Raw genomic sequence first — 26,699 nt, forward strand, 5'->3', positions numbered from 1 at the left:
AATTAAATTTTAAATAAGAAAAAAATAATCTCTAAAGTCCTTAATTACTCCCTTTGTCAAAAATTTGAAAATACGAATTACGAAGTATTCGTCACTGTGCTAATCTCACGAGTCATAATGATGGGATGAATATCACCAAATTGGCAAGAAATTAATTCTCAAAAATAGTATCTCGAAAACAACAAAAAATAAATATTTAAAACACAGAAAAGTAAACTTCACTTTCAAAAAAAGAATGAAAACACAAAACCTCTTCGTTTTAGATTAAATTATAAAAACAAAACGAAGCGATTTTTTTTAAAAAATATACATTTTATATAATAATTTATACGGAATAATAATGTAAACTTTAAATACAAACAACATAACATTTATTCCAAATTATTAATATAATATTTATTTCTTTCCGTATACATAGATCTATTTATGTTTGTACACATATTAAGAAATTTATTTTGAAAAAAAATTTCCAAATAAAATTTTTCATTTTACATTTATTTAATAAATATTTTTAAGATGATGTAAGATATTGTTGGAAGTAACTAACACAGTTAATGAATAAAGGTTGACCAATAAAATAGTAGAGAATATTATATTAAATAACAAAAATTTGTGTGAGACGTTATCACGGGTCTTTTATTTGGGTCATCTATGAAAACTTATTATTTTTTACGGTAAGAGTATTATTTTTTTATTGTGAATATCAATAGGATTGACATGTCTCTCAGATAAAGATTCGTGAGACCGTTTCAGAATAAACCTACTCATGTTAAATATAGATATTGACTCATATATTTGGAACATAAAACACCACACCATCAACTCATTCACAAATATAAATCCGAAAAATCGTATAAAAGAGGAGAACAACTCTCCATTATATTATGCTATGCTTGCTAACCAATGTAAATTTGGTTGTATTTAGGAAATGACACAAAACTCCACACGGACGCCATTAATGTTTTCTTCCCGGGGTTTGAGGGGATTTCCTTGGAATCATGCAGGTGGTGATGATGACGTCATGCAGGATTCTTTGGGGCCCACAGATGTGCCCAACTTCCAAATATTGCGATATAATTACACCAAATCTTCTCATCCCCCAAAAGTCCCTAATCATTGTTATTAACCCACGTACCACGTGGCTAATCTATGCATGCATGCTGAGTCACATAATTTCCCCATATATATATTAATTAGTAACATATCCACAAAATACTCTATTTTTTTGTTTAATATTAAATTAATTAAGAAACATGCTCGTGTTTTGAACTCGAAATTTTGTTTTATTGTAGTTTATAATTTATTACAAGCAACAACATCACGCGCAACATAATCGACTATGTGTTAATAATAATATCTTGGACGAGTAAACTGTGTGTACATAAACAAACATCGTTTGGTACATACTATGAAATCAACTATGCATGTATAAGCATAACACGACTATAAAATGTCTTATGTTATCGTTTTGAACTATCTCATATCATGTATCAAACGGGCAACAAAACATATGTAATCGTTCTCTTATTATTTTTTCAGCAAAAACATAAAGTTGCACACAGTAATATATAGTATATACACATACATTTTAAATTTGATTAAATGTCTAGAATTAAAAAGCTTAGGATGGGGATGTAATGGTTTTTTTAAAAAAATTCTATAGTAGGCACCAAAAAGAGAGTGCAGTGGCCATTACTAAAGAAACATGTTAGATTTCTACTACAAGTCAAGAACAAAACTGTGTTGGACTGCTAAAAAAAACATTCCTCAAAAGCAACGAGCGAGAGAGATACGACTGGGAATTATTACTCATTCACACTTCCCAACTTTTCTTTGTCCTTTCAATTATTATATATTTGTATTTATTTGAATTGAATTTATAATATGGCGCACACACACAAATATATTTTCTTTTTTCTTGAATTTGATGAAAAATATTTTTTTTAAAAAAATAAATTTGTATTTGGGAGACTCGGATTTTGTAAGATCTATTTTCAAATGAAATGGTATATTTTTATTCATATATAAATATATATTTTTTAAAAATGTCATTTTAAAATGAATTAAAAGAGAATAATAATGTGAGGTGAAGTGGAGAATTTGAGATTGGAATTGGTCTACATTGTTTACAGCTGAAGTAACGTCGTTGTTGACAGGATCTACTTTTGGCAGTGTATAATGTCAAAGAATTGATGCCTTTGAGGGGTTTTGGGAATGGAGTAAAGATAAAGAAACTAAATACATAAAAATTTAAAAATATTATCATTACAAAATATAAAAAATATATGATTCGGTTGAAATAATTACATTACAAATATTATATATATATATATATATGTTATTGTGGGTTTTTTTTTTTAAATTTTTTTTTGAATATAATGTGATTATAAGTTCATGAATTGGGGAGGATAAAAAAAAGAGTCAAAAAATTGAAATAATAATTGACATATAAAGGTGTAACTGTAAACTCCAATTGTCTCCTAGAAGGAGGTCTAGTCTTCTGCCTAAAGGAAACTCACCACTTTCCCTCTTTATCTTTTCTCAATGACCAATCAATTATCTCAAGTATTTTTAGGTCACCTAAGCTATACTTAGCATGCTCCATTTTGTTCAAACATATCAACTTGGACTTGGACCAAAATTATATTCCATTTTTTTGAAGGTGGTGTAAAATTCCCCATATTGGGTGATAGATCATTCTAATATGCTACATGCTCTATTTAAGTGTTTATATATGAAAGTCATGATCATGTAATTATAGATGTAATCCGAAAAATGTTACGAGTATATGTGTGTCTTGATATTGAATCCGTAGAATGTTGGGATTTTTATTGCACTCTATCTCGTTTATAAAAAAATTATGTGAGACGGTCTCACTGGTGAAATTTGATCTGAATCTCAAACCACACTTAATTAATGAAAAAAATTATTTTTATGCTAAAAATATTAATTTTTATATTAATTATGGATTGAATTGATCTGTCTCAAAGAAATAGATTCGTGAGACCGACTCACAATACATCTGTTCAATGTATTTGACACTTGGGGAAATATCCTTTAAGATACAAAAAAAAGGGGGTTGCATATCCATTATTATATCGAGAATACTTCCAAGTATTATTGATGCATGACAAACAAAATTATAGGAAAGTGACCGTTGCTTAAATTGATCTATTATCTAATGTTCTATCAAGAAATTGTACTTCCAAGTATTAAGGTTTAATGTTGCCATATTATGCCTTTTTAGTGTCTTGCGAACATATTAATTAATGCATTTTTGGAATGAGATTTATAATTTTGATTGAAATTTTATAATATATCAATTTTTATTAATGTGGTTCATAAGTAACATAATCATAGATTGAATTATACTTGCATGCACCATAGAACGAATTCGGGAAAAATTATTTTTTTCAGTTCTATGTGTTCTCTATATTTGACGTTATGTGATTTTGATCTACGATATTATCATGATCAGTGTTCTAAATACACTAAGCTATAGGCATGTGGCCACCCACTACTTAAGATATTTTTCTATTTTAACTAAATATTTAGTTCTTCATGTTCATCTTCATATTTCTGATCAAGTAATACTTATATATAAGATTCAAACTCAAAAATCAATTACATATTCATCATCTTTATTTGATATAAATTGAAAAATGTGTCAAACAATCTTTTTGATTTTTTTTTAAAAAAACTATATATTAAATTAGGCAATCGCTTAGGCAATCTAGATGATCGATTTTTTAAATACTGGTCAGAAGCATCGTCTTTCTAAAATCGGGGCGGTGTACGAACGTCTAGCACCTAGATGATGACTTTTAGAATATTGATCATAACTGAATTTTATTCATTAATTTTTCTTTTTTTTTTTGGGGCAAATTTTAGTAATTTGTTTTGCAATTTTAGTCATTTTCACATGAAACTTTTTACGTGACATGTGACACATTAGAGCCGCACAAGTAGAAAAAGATTGACATTTTAAAAAATAATAAGTGTGATTTTACATTTTGATTTCCGCTATTTTAAAATTAGACTCGCGTTAGTTTTTTTTAGCAGAATTATGCATTTCATATTTGTTGTTGTGTAGTTCAAGAATCAAAGTGACATGCAATTTTCAGGTAACAAAAAAAGTGAAATTGAACAAGAATGGAATGAAGAGCAATCGGTGAAGGAATATATTTTTAAGAGCTAGGTGCCTAATCGCCTACCTTCAGGCACCTCAGCGACTGACGCCGAGAGAAGATTGAAATTCGAGAGACGAGCGCCTCGACCCTTATTTATGGTCAGCGCCATTGTTTCAAGAGCAAAGACGCCTAAGCACCTGTCACCGGCGCCTCAGTGCCCAAGCCTTGCATAAATTATTTTTTGGAACTTTTAATCAGGTGCCTAAGCGCCTATCACCGGTGACTCGGCGCCTGAAAGAAGTACATGACAAGGAGACTTCAGACTCTAGAAGTTTAAAAGACAAACTTTATTCGTTTTTGTGGTACTTTTGGCAGATTTTCTAGAGCAACAAGAGAGGACGACTGAGAGACGTGCGACATAGATTGAAGAGCGAACAAACTTGAATCAAGGAAGGGCGAAGCGACATCCGGGGACAGAGAAACATCATCTATCGTCGCAGCTATATATCATATTGCGACGCTTTTTTTTGAAAAATCGTTGCTAATTAGCGACAGGTTTATGATATGATTTAGCGACGGATTTAGTCAAAAATTGTTGCTAAAATTAGCGACGGTTTTTTTTACCAAACCATCGCTAATTAGCGACATGTTATGATTAAACTGTCGCGAATTAGCGACTAGTTTTGATTAACTCGTCGCTAATTAGCGACAGTTTTTAACTAAATCCGTCGTGAATTTTTTACGTAAACAAAAATTACTTTTATAATTTAATAACTCTGCCAAAAAAAACTTACAATCTGACTAAAATAATAATATTCATTATCTTAACCAACACTTATAAATTTATCAAGATTTGAAGCGAAAAAACTTATTTCATTTCGAATTTAAAATCGTCTAAGAGAGAAAAATTTATGGTGGGAAGAAACTGGACCGAGGTTGTGGATATTTATAGACAATTTGTGACGGTTTTTGATTAAACCGTCGCTATATTTAACTGTCGGTGTTAGCGATGGTTAAGCTAAAGCCGTGACAATTTTTAAATTAGCGACAATTTTAACATTAAAAACCGTCGCTAAATCTAGCGACGATTATTGTTAAAACCGTCGCTAATTTAAACATGCGACGGTTTTGATGAAACCGTCGTTATATTTAGCGACGGTTGTGTCAAAATCGTCGCTAAATATAGCAAATCGTCGCTAAATATAGCAACAGTTTACAAAAACCGTTGTGGTTTATCCAAAAAACACGCTAATCCACAACGATTTTCTAAAATCGTTGTCGAATGTCCAAAAAAACATGCTAATAAAGACAATGATTTATAAAACTGTTGTCTTTGACCCTAAAAAAACATTCAAAGACAACAAAAACCGTTGTCTTTGAACCCCAAAAAAAACGCCAAAAGACAATTATTTTTAGAAAATCGTTGTATTTTGCTTAAAAAAACACATCTAACACAACGATTTTCACTAAAATCGTTGTTAAAAAGTATAAGACAACAGTTTTTTCACTAAAACCGTTGTTAAAAAATATACGACAACGGTTTTAGTGAATAATAGTTGTCGTAGGTGTGTTGTTGTATGTCAAAATTCTTGTAGTGATATTTGGGATCTTTGTCAGATTATTTTTGTTTTTCTGAATTGATTGCATTCAACCAATTGAATTGAATCATTATATTTGTTAGAAATATGACATTAGAGAAAGGATAATTTAAATAAGATCGTAGAAAAATATATCTTTGGTGTTTATAGAATTCGAAAGTCATATAACTTCATTGAAGTCGTTACAAGAATTATTGTGTTGTTTATGTTATTTGATATTTGATTTTTAATATGAATATTTGAATTGATATTAGTAATAAATTTCTACTTGTCATTTAGGAAAATAAGTAGAAAAGATCGAGAAACCAGAAAAATTTATAATATATATTGATAAAAATTATACATCTCGGAAAGTGAAGTGAAACCGAATATCTAATATCTGTCTCTGTTGAATTTTCTCATTATAATCTTGTTAATCATTCATTCATTTAATGCAATTTTATTTTACACTATAAATCTCGCACATGATTTTCGAAATAAAATTAAGATTAATTTAATTATATTACTTAGTTTAATATTAAATTGTTCATTTTCTAGAGATGATATTCATACTTATTCAAGTGTTAAAACTTGACACTGTATACAGTATACCTGCGGTAAAAAAGCACGTAACCAAAAAAATCGATTAAAACTGAAATTCGATAATAAAGATGACAAAAATCGCAAGAAGACAAAAATAAATGATCAAATTTGTAATTTTCTTAACGAAATATGCTATACGATAAATTTTGATCAAACTCAACCATGGTTACAATGAATGATACTATATGATAATTATACCTAATCACGAACAGTGTCAAATATATAATTCGTGAATGAAACTGTAACAAATTGAAAGAAAGAATACCGAACATGTGATTTCATAAGAATTTTCTGTAGTTTGTGGCACGTTTCGTTCTTTTCAAATTATTTTTGTTGATTTTTAGTATTTCGTCTTTACAATAATTTAAAATATAAAAAATATTTACTTGAAGCATTACAACAATTTTAAAATAAATATAATTAAAAATTAAGTCATCGATATTGGAGGTTAATGAGATGTTACCCTTAGGATAGTACGACAATCATATGTCTAAAGATCTATATCTCACATTGGGTAATATTAATGTTCATAGTGCTAATATGATAAAATATGAGTAATTAGATTAAGAGTTATGGTAACTTGAACTCAATCAGATGACGTATTGAATTAAATAAATTACTCTTTATTTCATCCCCGCTTATTGTATATAATTTTATTTTAAAAAAAATTGAATGTCAAATTGTGGGGTCCCTTAGCTCCTAATCGTTATTACAATGCAATTTGATTAGGGTTAAATAATTACAGCGGAAAACGAGTTTAAATTTTCTTTATGATGAGCCCAAAACATCTTATTTGAATACTAAAAATAGTATTTCATCTCACATCATAAAACATGCCCACACGTAATCAAGACCAACTACAAACAAACAACTCATATCCTCGGGACATGCCCCGGTATATAGATACATATACATATTTACTGGGAAACAAAGCATAAAACCTCAGCTCAAACTGTGACTCCCTCCAGAAGTAACCTCTCCGGCCTCCTGATATCCTGGAGTACCTGCCATTGTCCATACACAAAGACAACAACAGCCCCCATTGGGGGTGAACAAAGCTCCGTATGAAACAACCATCATATATACAACAGATATCTAAACGATGATATATGATATGCAATGCATATATGTTGTGGAGGTATCAGGTCAAATGCTCATCCACTGAGCACATGTCAGAATCAAACGAATCACTATCAAATCAATGCTCGAGCTGGCACACCGGCCTCAATCAGGGATACTCGTATGATAGCGTCGACAAAGCGCCATCAAATCCCAAATCAGAATTAATCGTCGGGGCCACAAATGACTATGCTTTAAGGGTCATATAATACCAAACATAACATTGTGTTCACAAACCCCAGAATCCAATCAAATCATATCAGGGTATCCAAGGATCATAGCTCAACGTACATGTCATGTATCGATGTATGCATCAAACGATGCGTGCTAACAAAATATTTATTTTATACATCGATATTCCAATCACAATGTCATGTATGCCACATCAAGTCATCACATAAGGCATATAGACACATCTTTCCAATCAATTCAATCAAACATATATCATATGATACAGATACCTGTCATATGTTACTCGATAGCAATATACCTCAATTCTTCGTTCCAGTTGATGTAGCTTGAAGATATCAGTATAATAATCTATCTACATCAATAACATATTCATTCCAATCAATAACATCATTCAAAATCATCAATATAAGTTTCAAATATATTTTGAATATTTGAAAATTCATATCAAATCGAAATCATAAAATAATTCAATTCCGACTTCGAATATGAGTTTCTTGTCGGTTATTCTACCACATATAGGAATCTCGACTTCAATTACATGTTATTCCAGTACTTTCATATTTAGAGCTGCTGAAACTAGAAGAAATTTACCTCAAAAGGAAGCTTTCGACGCGAAGATTCCGAATATATAATTTGTTTCGCGTTTGGACAACGTTTCGAAGTCGATTCGGACGAAAGAAATTGAATTTCCAACTTTTCTCTCGAAGTTGCTGAAAAGGAAGTGAAGAAGGAAAGAAGAAAAACTTATTCTTATCTCCACCGTTATCGCGCTCAAGCGCTCGGGCGGTAGAATTCTCGCGCCCGAGCGCGAGACATTCTGTCCCCGAGTGTCACTTGCACCGCGCTCGGGCGGTCAAAAACTACCGCTCGGGCACGGAATGTTCTGTCCGAGCACTAACATATTCTACACTAGCGCTCGGGCGGTCATCTTCTACCGCTCGGGCGCCACACGTTCTGTACAATTACCCAACTTTTGGTACACTGGCGCTCGGACGGTCATTTTCTACCGCTCGGGCGCCAGATGTTCTGTCCAAAATATTGATTTTGTATTATATTGGCATCCGGCTTCTCCACTCGAGCTCTTACAACTTCAATTCTGTTAGTTAATCAATATCTAGTACGATATTTCATTATCAACACTTATTTTCTCATTTTCATTGTCATGATATACATCATATACATAATCACATGGCAATTTAATGAATTATCGATAATCACATAAAATTTACGATAAGACGGTACACGGTCCTTACACAAATTTCCCAATAATTTGACTAATTTTAAGAAAATGCTTTCGATTTACCATAATTTTTCTAAAGACGCTACGATAAAATACAAGATAACAAAACAATAAAACTAAAATTCGATATTTAAAAGTAAGACTTTCCTGTTATTTTATATTATTTTTTTTAAAAATATAATATATCCTATATTGATTAATTGCACAGTTTTATAACATAAAATTATTATTTTGAAGTTTATTTATTTTTATATAGGCAGACACTAAATATTAAATTAATTTATTTCGATCTTATTTTTATTTTGAAGAATCTTTATAAACAAAATGTATTAACTAAAAATTTGATAAATAATATTTTTTTGTAAAATAAATTTTTTTTAGTATTTGTTTCTTCTGTATGAAGTGCTGTGATTAATTTTGAAAAAATATCTTATAAAATCATATAAAAAGCAAGATGATATTGAATAAAATATATTAAAAATATAAAATTTGAAACATAACTTGATTCGGAGATTGAATTAAAAACACGTCTAAGATGAAAGTTAAAGAAACAATTGTTTTGATGAACAAAATGTTCAATATTTTCTTTCTACGATTTTCTATATTTTGGGATATAGAAAAACTCAGCTATAAATAATATGTTAGCAATTAAAGTTTTTGAAAACTTATTTTAGCAATTGAAACCATTATTAATGAATTTACAAAAAAAGAAAATGTATTATCGTAAAATTATGATTAAAAAATTTAAGATGTAGTGCATTTAACAAAATGTGGAGTGTAAATAATATTTGTAAAAAAAAAAAAATCATAGCAAAGAGGCCGAAAATCTTCATATGCAAAAACTTGTGTGAGACGGTCTCACATGTCATATTTTGTGAGACAGATCTCTTATTTGGGCCATCAATGAAAAAAATTACTTTTATACTAAAAGTATTACTTTTTATTGTGAATATCGGTAGGGATTGACCTGTCTCACAGATAAAAATTCGTGAGACCATATCACAAGAGACCTACTCATCTTTATAATATACTATAGTATGCATATATGATTTTTTAATTTGAATATGTTATTTTAATTATTTTTGAAAGGATAATGAAATTTTAATTTTTTTTATTTTAAAATACTTAATAATATATAAAATCTTAAAACAAAAATTAAAATATATTGAAAAATAACCAATGAATTGGGCCCAAGGGTTGTCCATTGACTTGAACTTTACCCTTTAGCTAAGCCCACCAGTATCTCCCGATTCCCCCCCTCCGCTCACAAATCCCTAATATCCGCCGCCGCAGCAGCCACCGACACCCCCGGAGTTAGTTTTTGTTCTTCGCGTTGAGTTCACATGGCGGAGCAGAAGCTCACGCAAATCAAAGCCCTGTCCGATCCCAAACCAGAATCCCAAACCCCTGAAACTCGACCAGACTGTATTTATCAGCCTGTGTACCTTACACCTGTTGACTCTAATTCTCAAATTCCTCTTCCTCCGCCTCAATCCAGCTCTGCGGCTGAATCTCCACATTCCCCTCCCGCTGAAATCCCTCAAAATTCACAAAACCCTTCCAAAATTCCGATTCGGCCCCCCAAAATCCGTAAACTTTCCGCGTCTGCCACCGCGGAAGACCAAACGTCGCCGCCTCAAACCACTGGGGAAGATTCTTACTCTAGCTCCTCTGCAGCTATCTCAACAACGACTATCCCACCTACTAATGCAAATAATGTTAAAAGCAGGCGGCGGAGCGCCTCCCAAGCTTCCAGGGCTCTGCCACAGATCATCAAACCCTTATCTGCCGATGGAGAGATTGAATTAGGCCTCCGCCACCTCCGTGTGGCAGACCCCCTGCTTGCCTCCCTTATCGATATTCACCAGCCGCCGCAGTTTGAGTCCCACCACCTCCCATTCCTCGCCCTCACAAAGAGCATCCTATACCAGCAGCTTGCTTTTAAAGCTGGAACCTCTATATATACCCGATTTGTCTCCCTTTGTGGTGGTGAGGATGCTGTTTTCCCGGATTCTGTCTGTGCACTTTCTCCCCAACAACTTAAGCAAATTGGGGTGTCCAGCCGGAAGGCCAGTTATTTATATGACCTTGCAAATAAGTATAAATCAGGGATTTTGTCTGATGAGACAATTGTGAAAATGGATGATAGGTCTTTATTCACGATGCTCTCAATGGTGAAGGGAATAGGCTCATGGTCAGTTCATATGTTTATGATATTCTCCCTGCATAGGCCCGATGTTTTACCCGTAAGTGACTTAGGTGTTAGGAAAGGTGTGCAATTGCTGTATGGTTTGGAGGAGCTACCTAGGCCTTCCAGGATAGAACAATTGTGTGATAAGTGGAGGCCTTATAGGTCAATTGGGGCGTGGTACATGTGGAGGCTCTTGGATGGGAAAGGTGCCCCAGCTGCTGGTTCAGCAGTGTTTTTAGAGGAGAATGTTGTGCAACCACTGCAACAAGTTGGGCTCCCGCATTATGGACATCAGCTTCAGCTGCAGTATGTTGAACCACATAATGGAATTGGAAATCTTGGGTAGGATCCTGGAAATATTTCGACTATTTAATTTACTCATTGTTGCATGAAGTTAGTTTCCTTGCTTCAGAAGGCTCGTAATTCTAGATTTGTTTTTATTGCATGTTATGTCTAATAATATTTGGTAACTCTGAAAGAGATTTTGATAATTCTTTGAATTTCTAAACTTCGTTTAACTAGTTTTCATCCTTAGCAGGAGATGTCAGCCTAAATAAGGTAAAGTTAGAGCATCAATGAGTATGCTTGCGAGTTTTCAGATAGATTGCATAAGGTGCCTGGCGAGGATGCTTGCAATAGATATCAATAAGCTAGAAATACGGAAGCGGCTGAACTGATGTATTAAATAACTAATTGTTCACTCAGAACCTTAATACGTCACTCGTTCCAAATAGATAGATAAAATTGAATAAACCTGCTTCTGATTAGGTGGACCATTAAGTGAGATAAATTTTTGGAGAGGTAGACTGAGGCTCGAGAAGTGGTGCAGAGTTACAAGGGGGAATGAGTTTAAACTGCTTCATGTATTTGTCTTCCATTTGCTGCATACCAGTTTGACCACAAAGGAATAATCAAGCGCAAGAAAGTTGTTTCCCTGTTTCCCACTGATACATCACTCAAAAGAATTGAGTGATTGGCATTGATAACATATCAAGGGGATGGTTGGTAATAAATGGGTGAACATTTCAACCTGCGTTGTCCTTTTAAAAATGAGCGACCAGTATTACTTTGAACAGATTTACTCTCTTTAATCACTCTTAACGGCTTCTTTTCAAACTCAATATTAAAGTTCAGCAATTACTGGCCAGCCTCTAAAACACAAGCGGAAAGTGAAATAGCTATATTGGTCCTCAGATCTGAGTCACTATCTGAAAGCACGAGGACATGAAACAGTTCATAATACAGATTGAACCGTGACGAAAAGATCATATACATTACTTATCTACTTCAATATCCTCCTTTTATTCTCAAAGCATTATCTGCTGATAGAGTGAATGGATAAATGACTCTTGGAGAGCGTATATTGGTTTTTCTATGCTTGTCTTTCTAGTTATTGGGTTTGTATGAATCTTCCCCATCAGTGGCCTGGTAATCCAATTCTCCGTACTAATCAAAGCATCGATCTTATTCTTTGATAGAAAAAAAGTGTTATTATAAAATCTAGAATTGCACTACTACTAATTTGAGCTACTCGAATTTTCTTGCTTAAGTTCATGTGTCTTTTTTACCAGTGGAAATGGACACATTAAAGCTTTTAGTCCACAACGCCCTTTCAAACAATGCACACGCATTATGTGCCCAAGCTAATGTTTCTGTTGTCTTCGCTGGATTTGAAGTATAAGTTTTTAATATTTTGTTGCTTCCCATTTGTTTCCTTCTCATCTCTTTCCCCATATTCTTTGATTAAATATCCGTATTTCCAGGATTTTCTGACCCACCAGATGTGATACTTATCTTAAGCTAACTAAACATCGATATTTTTTTCCTTGTATGCAGGGCGTGTATTTGGAACCAATGACTGGGAAATAACAGCCTGCTGCTAACTTATGATTAGAGAAATACTTTTTTGGTTTCTCTTCCTGAATTCAGATTTTCTATTAATCCTGCTCAAAGAGTTCCTGATGTTACTAAATACAAGGTAGTTCCGCACTGTGTATTTTAACTTATTAACAACTAGCTTTTGTGCTTAGGAGCAGCAAGTGTTTTTGGTTTGGTATAAGCTGAGTATTCCCATGGCTTTAGTAGAATTTAAGGATTCTTTCTTTCTTTCCTTCCTCCCTTTTCGTCTTAACGGAACGAATAGCGTTTCAGATCTTATGTCATTCCGTAACCAATGTAAAGCATTTGCAGACGTACTTTCCAGTTTTTATGATGAACAGTTGCTAAAAGACTCAGATTTGATCAACTTTTTTTGTCATCTTTAATCATCTTACACGGTATAATTTGTTTTTTATTTTTGGAACCGGAAAACTCATTTTGGCATTAAGATGTAAGATCAAGTTTTATGCCGTGGGACAGATATATCCACGAAACTGTGGCTTTGGATGTGCTTGGTCGAGCTGGAGATTGAGCTTTTGTGTATTTATAAAGGTTACTTTAAACTCCAATTGTCTCCTATAAGGAGGTCTAGTCTTCTGCACAAAAGAAACTCGTCACTTTCCCTCTTTATCTTTACTCCGATACATGATTCTAAAATTCGCTAGGTGCTAGTCGGTCGTCAGACTAGCGCCTAGAGCCTAGGCGGGGATTAGGCGTCGTTAGGCGTATTCCACGATATCAAGAGAATTGTAATTATTTTTAGACTAAATTTCAGCCCAAATTTTGTTAAAATCCAATTGACATCTGGTTCATTTTTCGTGCCTCTTCCTCTTAAAGATGATCAGACTAATAAGTAATGCAAAAGAAATCAAAATAAATAAAAAAAAATTACTTTTAGGCTCTGGTTCGATTTTCATGTATGTGCAGAAGTAAACAGACAAAAAAATATGAGAGTGACGTGTTAGGGCAAGTTCAAGCCAACAAATCGTGGTTTTAATTGAGCTTTCAATCTCAAAAAATTAAAAGCACAAGTCTATAATTCTTTCTTTATGTCATGTTTTATTTTAATTCGGCTTTCAAAAATTAAAAGCCCGAAAAAAATTTGTCAAAAAAACTTTAAACATTTAGGCCCGTCTTGACTCGGCACCTTTGCCGCATAGGCTGGCCGCCTATAACTTTTTCGATGCGGTCAAGCGGCGCCTAGGTGGCCGTCTAGCCTGAGTTTTATAACACGGCGGCGTGACCAATCAAGTATCAGATAGCCATTTTTTACAATTGAAGTCTGACCAAACTTATTCTCTCAAATATCCCTCAAAACGCATCACCTTGGATAAAAATTATATTCCTTTTTTAAAGTAATTATTCAATTCCCCTTATTGGGTGATGAATCATTCTAATATGCACCATGCTCAATTTAAGTGTTCATGTATGAAAGTCATGACCATGTAATTATCGATGTAGTCAGAAAAATTGTACGAGTATGCGTGTCTTGATATTGTATTTTTAGAATGTTAGGGATTTTTATTACATCGTCTCTAGTTTACACAAAAATTCATGTGAGACAGTCTTACAAGTTAATTTTGTCACGATTTAATTTAAAACGAACTTGCAATCCGACTCAATTCATGAAAATATTATTTTTATGAGAAATTTTTTTTTAATCTTAATGGAGAAATATATGTGAGATGGAAAAAAAAGAGAGCAAAGAGTGCATATCCATCATTATATCGAGAATACTTCCGAGTATTATTGACGAATGACAAACAAATTATAGGAAAGTGAGCGTTGCTTGAATTCATCTATTATCTAATGTTCTGTCAAGAAATTCTACTTCTTAAGTATTATGGTCTAATGTTGCCATATCATGCTTTTCTGTTCTTGCGAACATTAATTGTAATGCCCGAGATTTTATACCGTGTTAAATTACGATTATTGATTTTTAATCGAGATAATTATGAAAGGGACTAACCGGGACACGAAATGAGATCGCGTGTGAAAATTGATGTGCGAGGACAGTAGCATCGGCGCACATGCACGACCGGATGCGCGCACATTGCGCCAAACAGGCATAAGACCTCGCGCATATGCGCGGAAGATGTCGCGCATATGCGCGAAGCTATGCGAGGAACTCCAGAGAGTCTCGCGCATATGCGCGGAGATGAGTCGCGCATATGCGCGAGGCGATGTGCATGATACGCGAGGAGACCGAGTGTCTCGCGCATATGCGTCGATTGGGGTCGCGCATATGCGCGAGACGTGTGCTACAAAGATTGAGCCACTCGTCCATTTGCATGTGTGTATATGTATATATATATATATATATATACAACCGAGAGTCTTCAGCAAAAAGGAAAGGAAAAGCGAAGCTCCGAAGAAAATTAGCTTTCAATTTCACAATTCGATTTACGAACGATCCGCTTGTCCAAATTTGAATCCGAGTACGACACCGAGTTCATAGCAACGACAGCTACTACAGGACGTAAGTTTTGTTACGTTTTGTTAAGATTTGAAATTATGCTATGTCCAGAATCAGATACGATTCATATATAGTGTTCTTGACATAGTAGACTTCATAGAATCGAAGTCAGATTAAGAAACAGATTGATTATGGAATTGTTATGAATTTCAGAGTTAAATTGACTGAGATGTGATATCAGATTCGTACGGTGGTTGATTATAAGTTATTGGAATTAGTATATACTGGTGTGGTATCACCGGTATCGCAGAATTATACTGTTGTACCGTCAGAATTTAATAAGACAGAGATGTCTTGATTTGAATAGAATATTGATACAGTATATTGATGTTGTCATTGCCAGATTGAACATTGACAGACTTTGAGTCGAGACTTCGATTGTATCAGAGCGACAGAAAGAAAGGTATAAATAAATGTTGATTCGGGATTGCACAACTCGAGTTAGGTTCGACTTGAGTTTCTCAAAATCACATACTTTATTTTATTGCATTGATATTTGCAAATTATCAGATTGATATGTTTAGTCTATTGAATTTATAGCAGAGCAAGAGTCCGAGTCTAGGGCAGATCAGCCTAGCTAGGGTAGAACTGCCGAGTCTTTGACAGAACAGCTAAGACTCTAGACTTACGGTGTATCGATGAGCTTAGATGTAGATCGACGTCTATTGTAGACATTCGATACAGCATACCAAAGTCTAAATTAGATCGGGATCCCTAGGTTAGAAATAAGTTGAGATAAGATAATAAGTCATTGATTTAAATACAGATTGGTATTGATTCATGTAGTCAGATTAGATACATGTGTTAATGTTTGTTTATGCTTTTATATATGTGTTATATGATTGCATTGATACATTGTTTATACTGGGATTTTATTCTCACCGGAGTTGTCCGGCTGTTGTCGTGTTTGTATGTGTGCATGGCAACAGGGTGGGACATGTTCAGGGTCACAGAGGTGAAGAAAGATCGAGATTAGAGTGGTGGCTACGGACTTGGACTAGAGATAGGGTTTAAACACTTGCTCTATAGTTGTTAACCCTTAGTTGAGACTGATTGTATATAATGCAAGACTTGTACTTTTAATACTGAGATGTATATATATGTTTTATTTCACTACGTTCCGCATGTTAAAAAAAAAAAATTTAGACCATGTTTATTATAATTGATTACATTAGTCCCAATGACGATTAAGAAGATGATTAGCGTCCGGGATCCCCACATTAATTAATGCATTTTTGGCATGAACTATAATTTTGATGGAAATTTTATAATATACAATTTTTTATATGTGGTTCATGAGTAACATAACCATAGATTGAATGATACATAGACCACAAAATGAATTTGGGAAAATTATATTTTTAAGTTCTCTTTTACCTCTATATTTTATGTTTTGCGATTTTTCTCCGTAATATTTACATAATTGATTTTTAGTTATTACTGTTCCTTTTTTTCTTTTGACAAATTTTGGTAATTTGTATTGCAATTTTAGTCAACTTTACATTACATGACACATTACACATTAGAGCCGCATATGTATAAAAAGAGTGAAATAATAACAACAACAACAATGATACTAATAAATTAATAGACTAAAATAAAAATTCGATAATATAGATGATCAAAATATAAAAAGACAAACATGAATAGCCAAAATTTGCAAAATTTTCAATTATTTATGCTATGCGATAACCATAGACTGGATGATGCTATAGGATAAATTTTGATCAAACTCGGCCATTGTTACAATGAATGATATACTATATGATATTTAGAACTAATAACATGAACAGTGTCAAATATATGATTCGTTTAATGCCACCGGATATTGTAACAAATTGTATGCAAAAACTTGTGTGAGACGGTCTCACATGTCGTATTTTGTGAGACATATCTCTTATTTGGCTCATTCATGAAAAATTATTATTTTTTATGCTAAGAGTACGACTTTTATTGTGAATATCGGTAGGGTTTACCCGTATCACAGATAAAGATTCATGAGACCGTCTCACAAGACACCTACTAATTCATAAAATGCTCCACAAGTTGAGAATGAGGAGAAAAGATTCTTTGAATGCAACAAACTCCTCTCTCTAAAATGATATCTTCCTTCGTTGCACGCCATCTATATATACAAGTAGAAAAGCCATCCTTCCTTGGATGTTTGTTTTTCGGTTTTTATAATAGTAGTACGCGTAACGCACCCGGTTCCGTCAAAGAAGAACGAGTAGAAAACCCATTGATGTATACATCTTCTCCCCATGCATTGAAAAATTGGTGAGAAAGCAATATGCTTGCAAATATTGTCTGAAATCACATTGTGTCCGGCATCATCTGAAGGACCATTGAATTTCTTCTAGAGTTTTCCCTTTGGTTTCCGGAACCCACAGAGCAATGAGTGCCACGGTGAAAGCCGACATCAATGCATAAGTGGTGAAAGTCCCTGCAAAATGTTCGCACGCACGCTATTATCAATTCCAAAGTTAATCGAACACGTAATTTCATAATAAGTTTCTGTAGTTTGTGGAACGTTTTGTTATTTAGAAGAGTATTCAGTTGACAGTTGTGCTATTGTTAACTCAAAACCGAAAGCCTTATATTTTTTCAGAATGTGGCCTATTGATGAACTTTCGAGCGAAGAAAACTGCACTAAAAAACTCATGGCGTATAAAAAAACACCGAGAGAGGGCAAGAGAGAACCTCCACTGCTCCAAGTTAACAGCAAGTTAGCTATCAGTGTTATTATAATCGTAGCTGACATCCAATTAGCCAGCTTTCCTACGGTACCGGCCATACTTTTAATGCTGACCGGAAGAATCTGCAACAATCAAAATTAGAATCCCACAAACATGGGGAAGAAACGTAGTCACTCATATAAACAATTCACCGTACCTCGGACATTGTAACTCACGGTATAGCTCCAAGTCCTACAGAGAAAGTGAAAAAATCCCAGTTAGTTCATTTGGAAATTCTGCCAGAAAATGTGAAGAATAAACATATTTTCATATATGTAAAAGAGTTCAGACATACCACGAGCCCGACTAGTGCTAATACTTCTAACACTGAATGAGAATTTTGTGGTAAAATATCCTGCTCTCCATGAAAATAATAACATTTCTTCAATACTCGTGATGATGAAAATGTAAAGAATAAAAACAATACACATCTTTAAAAAGAATGCAACCGCAACTAGGAGGCTACTGGCAGTCATTAGCGACGAGGATATCTGTCGACGTATGTTAGATATTTTTTTCCCTAACCGTACTCAAGTAAATCAAAACATGTTTCAAGTGAAGGAGTTGAGATACGCAAGAGAAGAAGAATTCGGCGACCAGCTTTGTCAACTAAAGTAGTTGCAATTCCGGTCATGACAATAACCTACATCAAGATGGTATTCATTTATCATCCAAGGAAACATAAAATTTCAACTTTTTTCCAGGTCTATAACTTGATGATATTTACCTGAATGGTTCCGATACCAAATGTTGCAGTTTTGCCTAGATGAAATTCCTGTTCGAATTCTAATAGTTAACTCAGAATAAAATGAAAGTCAATGGAACTATGATGATTAACTTTATATGCTCACAAAGAAAATAGCATAGGGTTAACTTGCAGATAGAAATATGCTACTTGAATAGAAAAGGATCACACCGTTTATGCCACTGAGTTGCTGAAACATTAGTAATCCAATTCCCACCTGGGAACAAATAAACAAAGTTCTTTACTGAGGAAAGTATTACAAATATAATCATTCATAGAGTAGTTAAACACACAATTTAACGTGATTAAAATGTACTATCAAAGGATACCAATAGCGTTTTCTTTTGAACTCCGAAAACTTGATAGCAGCTGTTCTCTTGCTTGATGAAGCCACAGATCTCTGAAGATAATAACAATGCATAAACTTACTGACAAACAATCTCACCTATGAAAAGAGTCAGAAAGATTAAAATTGATACCTTGATCTCATTTACTTCAATAGAGATATCTGTTTCAAATCCACGTAAAACTTGCAGAGAAGTTTCAAAATCTTCATTCATGCCGCTATACTTTTTTTAAAATTAAAAACAAGTCAGAAGAAATAAATCGAAAACATGATAAAACGTACTACTCGAGTTTAGGTCTCATACCAACCAACGAGGAGACTCTGGTATAAAAAAGAGTCCAGGCATCAAGATTAGATATGGTAGAGTTCCTGCAAACAAAACTTGTATCATCTATCACTTTACTGCATAATACATGAAATCCCACATTATTTTCTACAAGATCCAATAGCAAGAAAAAGAAAAAATAATTTTTTGTTTAATCAATACAATGATCAAAACAACAGTTAAAAGCAGTTAAAATAATATATCAAAACAACAGTCAAAGTGTCAACAGTTAAGTACCAACGAGACTCAATTAGGTAAAAATTGCTGAAAGAAAACATTATTCCAATTGTTACTGAAAGCTGCGTTGCAAGTCATCAAATAACTTCAAATTTCCATAAACCTCGAAAATCCAACAATTAGCTCAGGTAAACTGTTGCTTTAGCAAATTTATAACGAAGCCAACCTAATTTACAGCTCCAAGACTTCCTCTCATATTTGAGGCGCTATCTCGGCTATGTATACTGGCCCATCCTCGGCGGCGATTTCTGAACTCATGCTCAGTAAATATGTATGTCAACACAGATTATCACTACACTCCTCCTGGGATACTTATTACGATGAGAATTCCCTTTGAAATGATCTCGATAAAATGAGAAAATTTCCGGTTTTTTTTCCCTAGACAAGAAAATGGAAAGAAGCTGGAATTGCATGTTAATATTTTTCTCAAAATCACGTTTCTACGTATATATAAACATGAATATAATATGCGGAAGCTAAATCGAGCGTTACCTCCAGTCATTGAATCATATTTAAATATTCTGATTTTCCTCCGATTGAAGCCTTCTAAACACTCCAATCTCTCTATAGATGATGTATTATTCTGCATGAGATTGTATATTTAGGGACCTCAATCGCTGCTATTTATAGACATCTGATACCATCAACGAGTTTATTGTGGGAGCTTAATTGTCAAAGGAAGAGTTGCGTGCACGTCTCAATTTTCTAAAATTTGAGGCTGCATGTGCTGTTCGTAAAAATGGTAGGCTTCTTGGCCGTCGCCAATTCCTACACGCTACGCCTCTTTTAATATGTGTCATATTTTCATGAATCATGGCGACCGGTTCTCCAAAAGCGAGTATGATCTTCCATGTATCACAATGCATTATGTCTCTCAAATCCGTATAACTTAATGAATAAATCCAATGTTTATTCGAGGTCCAATTTTATTGATATTTTTTCTCAAAATAACTGAATATGTACATAACTGAATATGAGAAATATCATAACTGAATGCGTTTCATTATCAAAACCAAATTTATATAACATAAATTTATTATGGAATCAAATCCATCAGTAATTACCATATGATCCTTTAACATCTGAAATTTGCACTGCCTTTATGTTAAAAGATCATCAATTCAGTGCTAACATGTTCAATGACCACTTTATTAACACGTTCTCCAACGGTTTAAAATACATTATGTCGATATACTTAATTCGACCACCGCTTTAGTCACAAAGGCCATAACTGAATTGCAGTAATATAATCTTAATGGCTTAGACATAGAATCCATAATTCTAAGCCCATAATAAAATTCCTTAAAATACACCACACAATAGTACTTCAATGACGAATTTTGACTCAATAGTGGAAGTAGCAAATCACTTTCCAAATTGTCAATTCGTCTCACATAAGCATGTAAAACTTTAATACCATAAAGGTATCCCAAAACATTTTGCAGCTTTTTAATGGTCAAATATTTATATTACTCTGATAATAATTAAGCTCACACTAACCTTCTGGTATTCATAATGGCCAACTATATTCTCAACAAAATTTAATGAAGAGATAACATTGTAAAACCTGAAATACCACTAATGTGAGACATGTTTCAATCCATATCGTTTTCTTAATCTTGAAATATTAAATATTCATCATCACTAGAGAAGAATTCTTTATGTTGTTAGATGTTGCCTAATGAGACTTTATTTGTTTTGAAGACTCATCTAAAAATTAATGGCAATTGAACCAACTTTTTATGGAATTTATATGATTGGTTTCACAACACACTTTTTAAATGAAGGATGTTGTGAATAGCAATCAATACGTATAACTTGTGTGGATGAGCATCATAATGATCAATATTCTGAATTTGATCGCTCCCACTAATCAAGTCATTTTCAAGAAATTAAAATTAGAGTAATAGAAATATGTTGCAAAATTAATGAATACATGCTAATGTTATTAAATGAAGCAATAAACCATATATCATGTTTTACTCATGTAAATCATGATCTACATATGAATCACTGACATAAAAATTGTCTGTGGACTGAATTTTTAATTCAATTAGATTCATACAACTTAATGATATAACTATTGAATTATATTCAATTCTTAATCCATGTGGATAAATTAAGAAAATAATTCAATATTGTATCTTGATTAATTATATTTAACATAACGAAATTTCTTGTGGGATAAATTTCAATGCTCAAATATAATTAATTACAATTTATATCCGTTATAACCAAATGTGATCCTTTAATTTATGTATAATTTTAATTCCATCAAAGATACTGTGGCTACTCTTCGATTAATTAAAATCATACGAATCACGAGGCTATTAAATTCTTTATGCATAAAAATTTATTCTTCATAATTATTCATCTCAAAGTATTATCAAAATGATGAATAATTTTATGTAATTTATGTCTGTTATAACTAAATGTGATTAAAAATTAATGTATAATTTTAATTCAATTAAAGATGCTATAGATATTCTTTACTAAATTAAAATTATACGAATCACTAAGACATTAAATCAAAAAATTTAAAATATTTATGCTCTTAATAAATGTCTTTCCTGTGATCCTCAGCCCACTTAATGTATAATTTTGCATAATTAAGGGTGTTGTGGCCAAACTTTAATTATTTAAAATTAGACGGTTCACTAGACATACATTTTGATTTTATAAATGTCATTTATGTGATCTTTAACCGATTTAATGTATAATTTCTCATAATTAAGGGTGTTGTGGCTAAACCTTAATTATTTAAAATTATACGGATCACTGGACAATTTTATTTATTTATTTTTAATTTTTATACTTAATAAATGCCCTTAATGTGATCCAAATCTGACTTAATGTATAATTTCTCATAATTAAGGGTACTGTGACTAAACCTTAATTATTTAAAATTATACTGATCACTAGACAAAAATTTTGGCTTTACTTAAATCTTTATATAATAATATTTAGTAACACAATCAATACTTTCCAAGAGTGCTCCCAGGAAAGATAGGTAGTGCTAAGGCCCTTTAAATAACTAACTCCTAGTCAGAGCAGTGGCTAGTCCAGGCAATTTAAACCGATTTATGAAGAACTCCCCCATATCATGTTTTCTCATGTCACCTTATAATTATTATTCAATTTAATTATCCACATTTATGTGAATCTTTATAAGCCAAAAAATTTCATCAAATAACTTTATATTCACATTTTTACTTGATATGAACAAATACATTCCCATCAGTTTTTCTCTTCAATCAGAGTAGTGATAAAGTGAGGATCACATTTACGTGAAAATGTGGGCTCCTCATCACTTTTTCTCTTTTATCAGAGTAGTGATAAAGTGGAGATTATTTGTTCATTTGTGAACATTTGAAATATTTTATAATATTATATTCACATCTTACTTGATATGTTAATTTCAAATTATAAACAACTCAATATAATTTAATATGAACACAATGTGAATATTGATGTACCAAAATATATTTTCAATATAATTTGCATTTAAAAAAAAACCTTCAAAAATAAATGCAAACATAATTTTAAATTTGCATGTACACATCAAACACTTATCCATAATATTTGACATTATATCTAACATGCAAAAATAATTTCTAAACATGTATTAAAAATTACATCGAACTTGAAATTATTTTAATGTGTACAAATTATTTAACTAAATGCTATATGTATACCGAATTATATATATAACTAAATAACACATTAATCATAATAATAATAATAATAATAATAATAATAATAATAATAATAAAACTTTACGACAATTTTTAAATTATCAAATGTTATGGGTCCAGCAACATTAATTGTGAGTCCCGCATTAATTATTATTATTTATTATCATTAGTATTCCGCTTGCAATAATTTCTGATTCACGATATATTGAATTTATATCTATATATAATTGAAAGACAATTTAAACGTGTAGGCTCCATTTGCAATAATTCCTCTTGCACGATATAATTGAATTCATATGCATTTCATACATAATTCGTCTTCAACCTTCGGCAATTTCTCTCATGTATAAAATTTCAGAAACCTTCTTTGATTTTCAAGATTTCAATCGAGAACAAAATTATAAAGTAAGTGTAATGCCCGAGATTTGAGGTGTTGTTAATCTAAAATGATTCGTTAATTAATTTGTGAGAGTATAGACGAAACGGATCAGATTAGGATATCCGAAAAGAAGATTGAATTATGAATTGAAAATGATATGACATGGAAGAGGACATGGGATAGCATGAACAAAGGTTGAAAACCAGTAGGCATCACGCACATGCGCGGAGAAAGGCGCGCATATGCGCGAAAGATCCTTCGCGAGGACAGAACACCTCGCGCATATGCGCGAGGCAAGTTTTTGGGGTGATTGCCGAGACAGTAAGTCTCGCGCATATGCGCGAGCAGGTGTATTCAGGAATGCCGAGTCCAGAGAGTTGGGCGCATATGCGCGGAAATGTGTCGCGCATATGCGCCACCAGTTGGGAAGACACGCGCCGAGACTTAAAGTCTCGCGCATATGCGCTGGTTGATGTCGCGCATATACGCGAGACGTGTTGCTTGAAGGATGTGCCATTTGCCTTGCTGCATGTACGGGTATGTATATATATATATATATATATATATATGAATTGCAATTATCCTCGGGAATTCAGAGAGAAAGAGTCGAAGGATTGGGAAAGAAATCCTTACGCCTTTTGTGAGAAATCCGTTTATCCGATTTTGAATCCGACTTCGGTATTGAGTTCCTATCGACGTAGGCTACAACTGGACGTAAGTTTTGCTACGTTTTAATATGATTTGAAATTATGGTATTGTCAGAATCTGATACGATTCTTATATGATGTTCTGGTCATGTTAGACATCGTATAAACGAAACCGGACTGAAGAATAAATACCATATGGAATTGTTATGATTTCGGAGTTATTTTGGAATCGATTTGATATCAGAATTGAATTGTTATCAAATATGAGATGTTAGAATTGATATCTGACTGAGATGATATTGCTGGGTATATTTAGACTATGACGTTGTGTTGTTGAAACAGAATTTGATTGAATTCTGATTATATCCAGTATTTTTTGAGTGGTGTATTGATACCGTACCCTCGATATTGTTATTGTCAGATTGAGTATTGACAGGCTTTGAGTTCGAGACTTCGATAGAGTCAGAGTATCAGAAAGAAAGGTATAAATTAATGTTGAGTTGGGATTGCACAACTCGAGTGAGATTTGACTCGAGTCTTCCTAAATCACATACTTAGTTTATTACATTGATATTTGTAATTGATGAGATTGATGTTTATAGTCTATTGATTTATAGCCACTGCATGTATTGACTATTGATTCGTTTAGTCATTGGCTGATTCGCCTAGTCACCGGCTGATTCGTCTGGTTATTGGCTGATTCGTCTAGTTATCGACTGATTCGTCTAAACTTTGGCTGATTCGCTTAATTACTGACTGATTCGTCTAATTATTGGCTGATTCGCTTAATTCTTGACTGATTCGTCAATTCTGTGGCTATTTCGCCCAGACACTGGATATATGAATTATATCGATACCGTTTAGGGTTGATTCATTCCTATCGACTGAGATTCGATATAAGTATCAATATCCAGACATTGGGATCCCTAGGTTAGAGTTGAGTCGAGTCTGAGACGACGCGTTGTTTGAGTCGAGTCTGCGATGACTAGTTGATTTACAGTTTTGATATTATACATGTTTGTTGATTCGCTACATGTGAATGTTATTTGTTATATGCTTTTGTATATGTTTTTATATGATTGCATGTTTACATTGTTTATACTGGGATTTATTCTCACCGGAGTTATCCGGCTGTTGTCTTGTTTTGTATGTGTGCATGACAACAGGTGGGACAGGTTCAGGGTTGAGAAGATGAAGAGAGATCGTGATTAGAGTGGAGGCTCCGGATTTGGATTAGAGATAGGGTTGGACACTTGATATTAGCTGTTAAACCTTAGTTGAATAAATGTATATAGTACAGGACTTGTACTTTTATACTGAGATGTATATATGTTTTATTTCACTACGTTCCGCATTTTAAAAAAAAAATTTAGACCATGTTTTATAATTGATTAATTAGTCTCAATTATGATTAAGAACATAATTAGCGTCCGGGTCCCCACAACAGGTTTCTTAATATTGTTTTATCTGATCTTTCATTTTTACGTAAACTTTCAGAAATTCAAAAATTTCATTTTTACGTAAACTTTCAGAAATCAATTTCTTAAAGTTCATGATATCCGATCTTCAAGCTTTATACGCAAATTTCAAAAAGAAAATTTTCAAATTTTCAAGGCAGAGATATCACAGCTCTGATACCAAATGTTAGATATTTTTCTCAAAATCATGTTTCTACGTATATATAAACATGATATATAATATGCAGAACCTAAATCGAGCGTTACCTCCAGCCATTGAATCATTTTTAAGTATTCTGATTTTCCTCCGATTGAAGCCTTCTAAACATTCCAATCTCTCTATAGATGGTGTATTATTCTGCATGAGATTGTATGTTTAGGGACCTCAATCGCTGCTATTTATAGGCATCTCATACCATCAACGAGTTTATTGTGGGAGCTTAATCGTCAAAGGAAGAGGTGCGTGCACGTCTCAATTTTCTAAAATTTGAGGCTGCATGTGCTGTTCGTCAAAAATGGTGGGCTTCTTGGCCGTCGTCAATTCCTACACGCTACGCCTCTTTTAATATGTGTCATATTTTCTTACATTGCATGGTTCGATTTCGAAGTTTTTGCGGTTATGTTAGTTGGAAATGATGGGGCGGAATTGATCTAGCCGAGTTTTTACCACGTGTATTAATTATATATAACACCTCTTTTAAATTTAATTTAATCATTGACATTTCAG

The 26,699-nt window shown here is 33.0% G+C and overlaps 1 protein-coding gene and 1 pseudogene across 1 annotated transcript; one reads left to right on the forward strand and one right to left on the reverse strand.

Annotated features, from left to right (window-relative positions):
- The first annotated feature begins 10,085 nt into the window (after positions 1-10,085).
- LOC142517754 (uncharacterized) lies at positions 10,086-13,297 on the forward strand. The gene is made up of 2 exons (XM_075620197.1): positions 10,086-11,394; positions 12,889-13,297. The coding sequence occupies exons 1-2, from the start codon at positions 10,205-10,207 to the stop codon at positions 12,908-12,910; spliced, it is 1,212 nt and encodes a 403-aa protein (XP_075476312.1). The 5' UTR covers positions 10,086-10,204; the 3' UTR covers positions 12,911-13,297.
- Positions 13,298-17,499: 4,202 nt separating this feature from the next.
- LOC142520024 (sugar transporter ERD6-like 4) lies at positions 17,500-20,052 on the reverse strand (annotated as a pseudogene).
- Between the last annotated feature and the right edge of the window lie 6,647 nt (positions 20,053-26,699).

The sequence above is a fragment of the Primulina tabacum genome, chromosome 1, assembly GCF_025594145.1.
Source record: "Primulina tabacum isolate GXHZ01 chromosome 1, ASM2559414v2, whole genome shotgun sequence".
Taxonomy (NCBI): domain Eukaryota; kingdom Viridiplantae; phylum Streptophyta; class Magnoliopsida; order Lamiales; family Gesneriaceae; genus Primulina; species Primulina tabacum.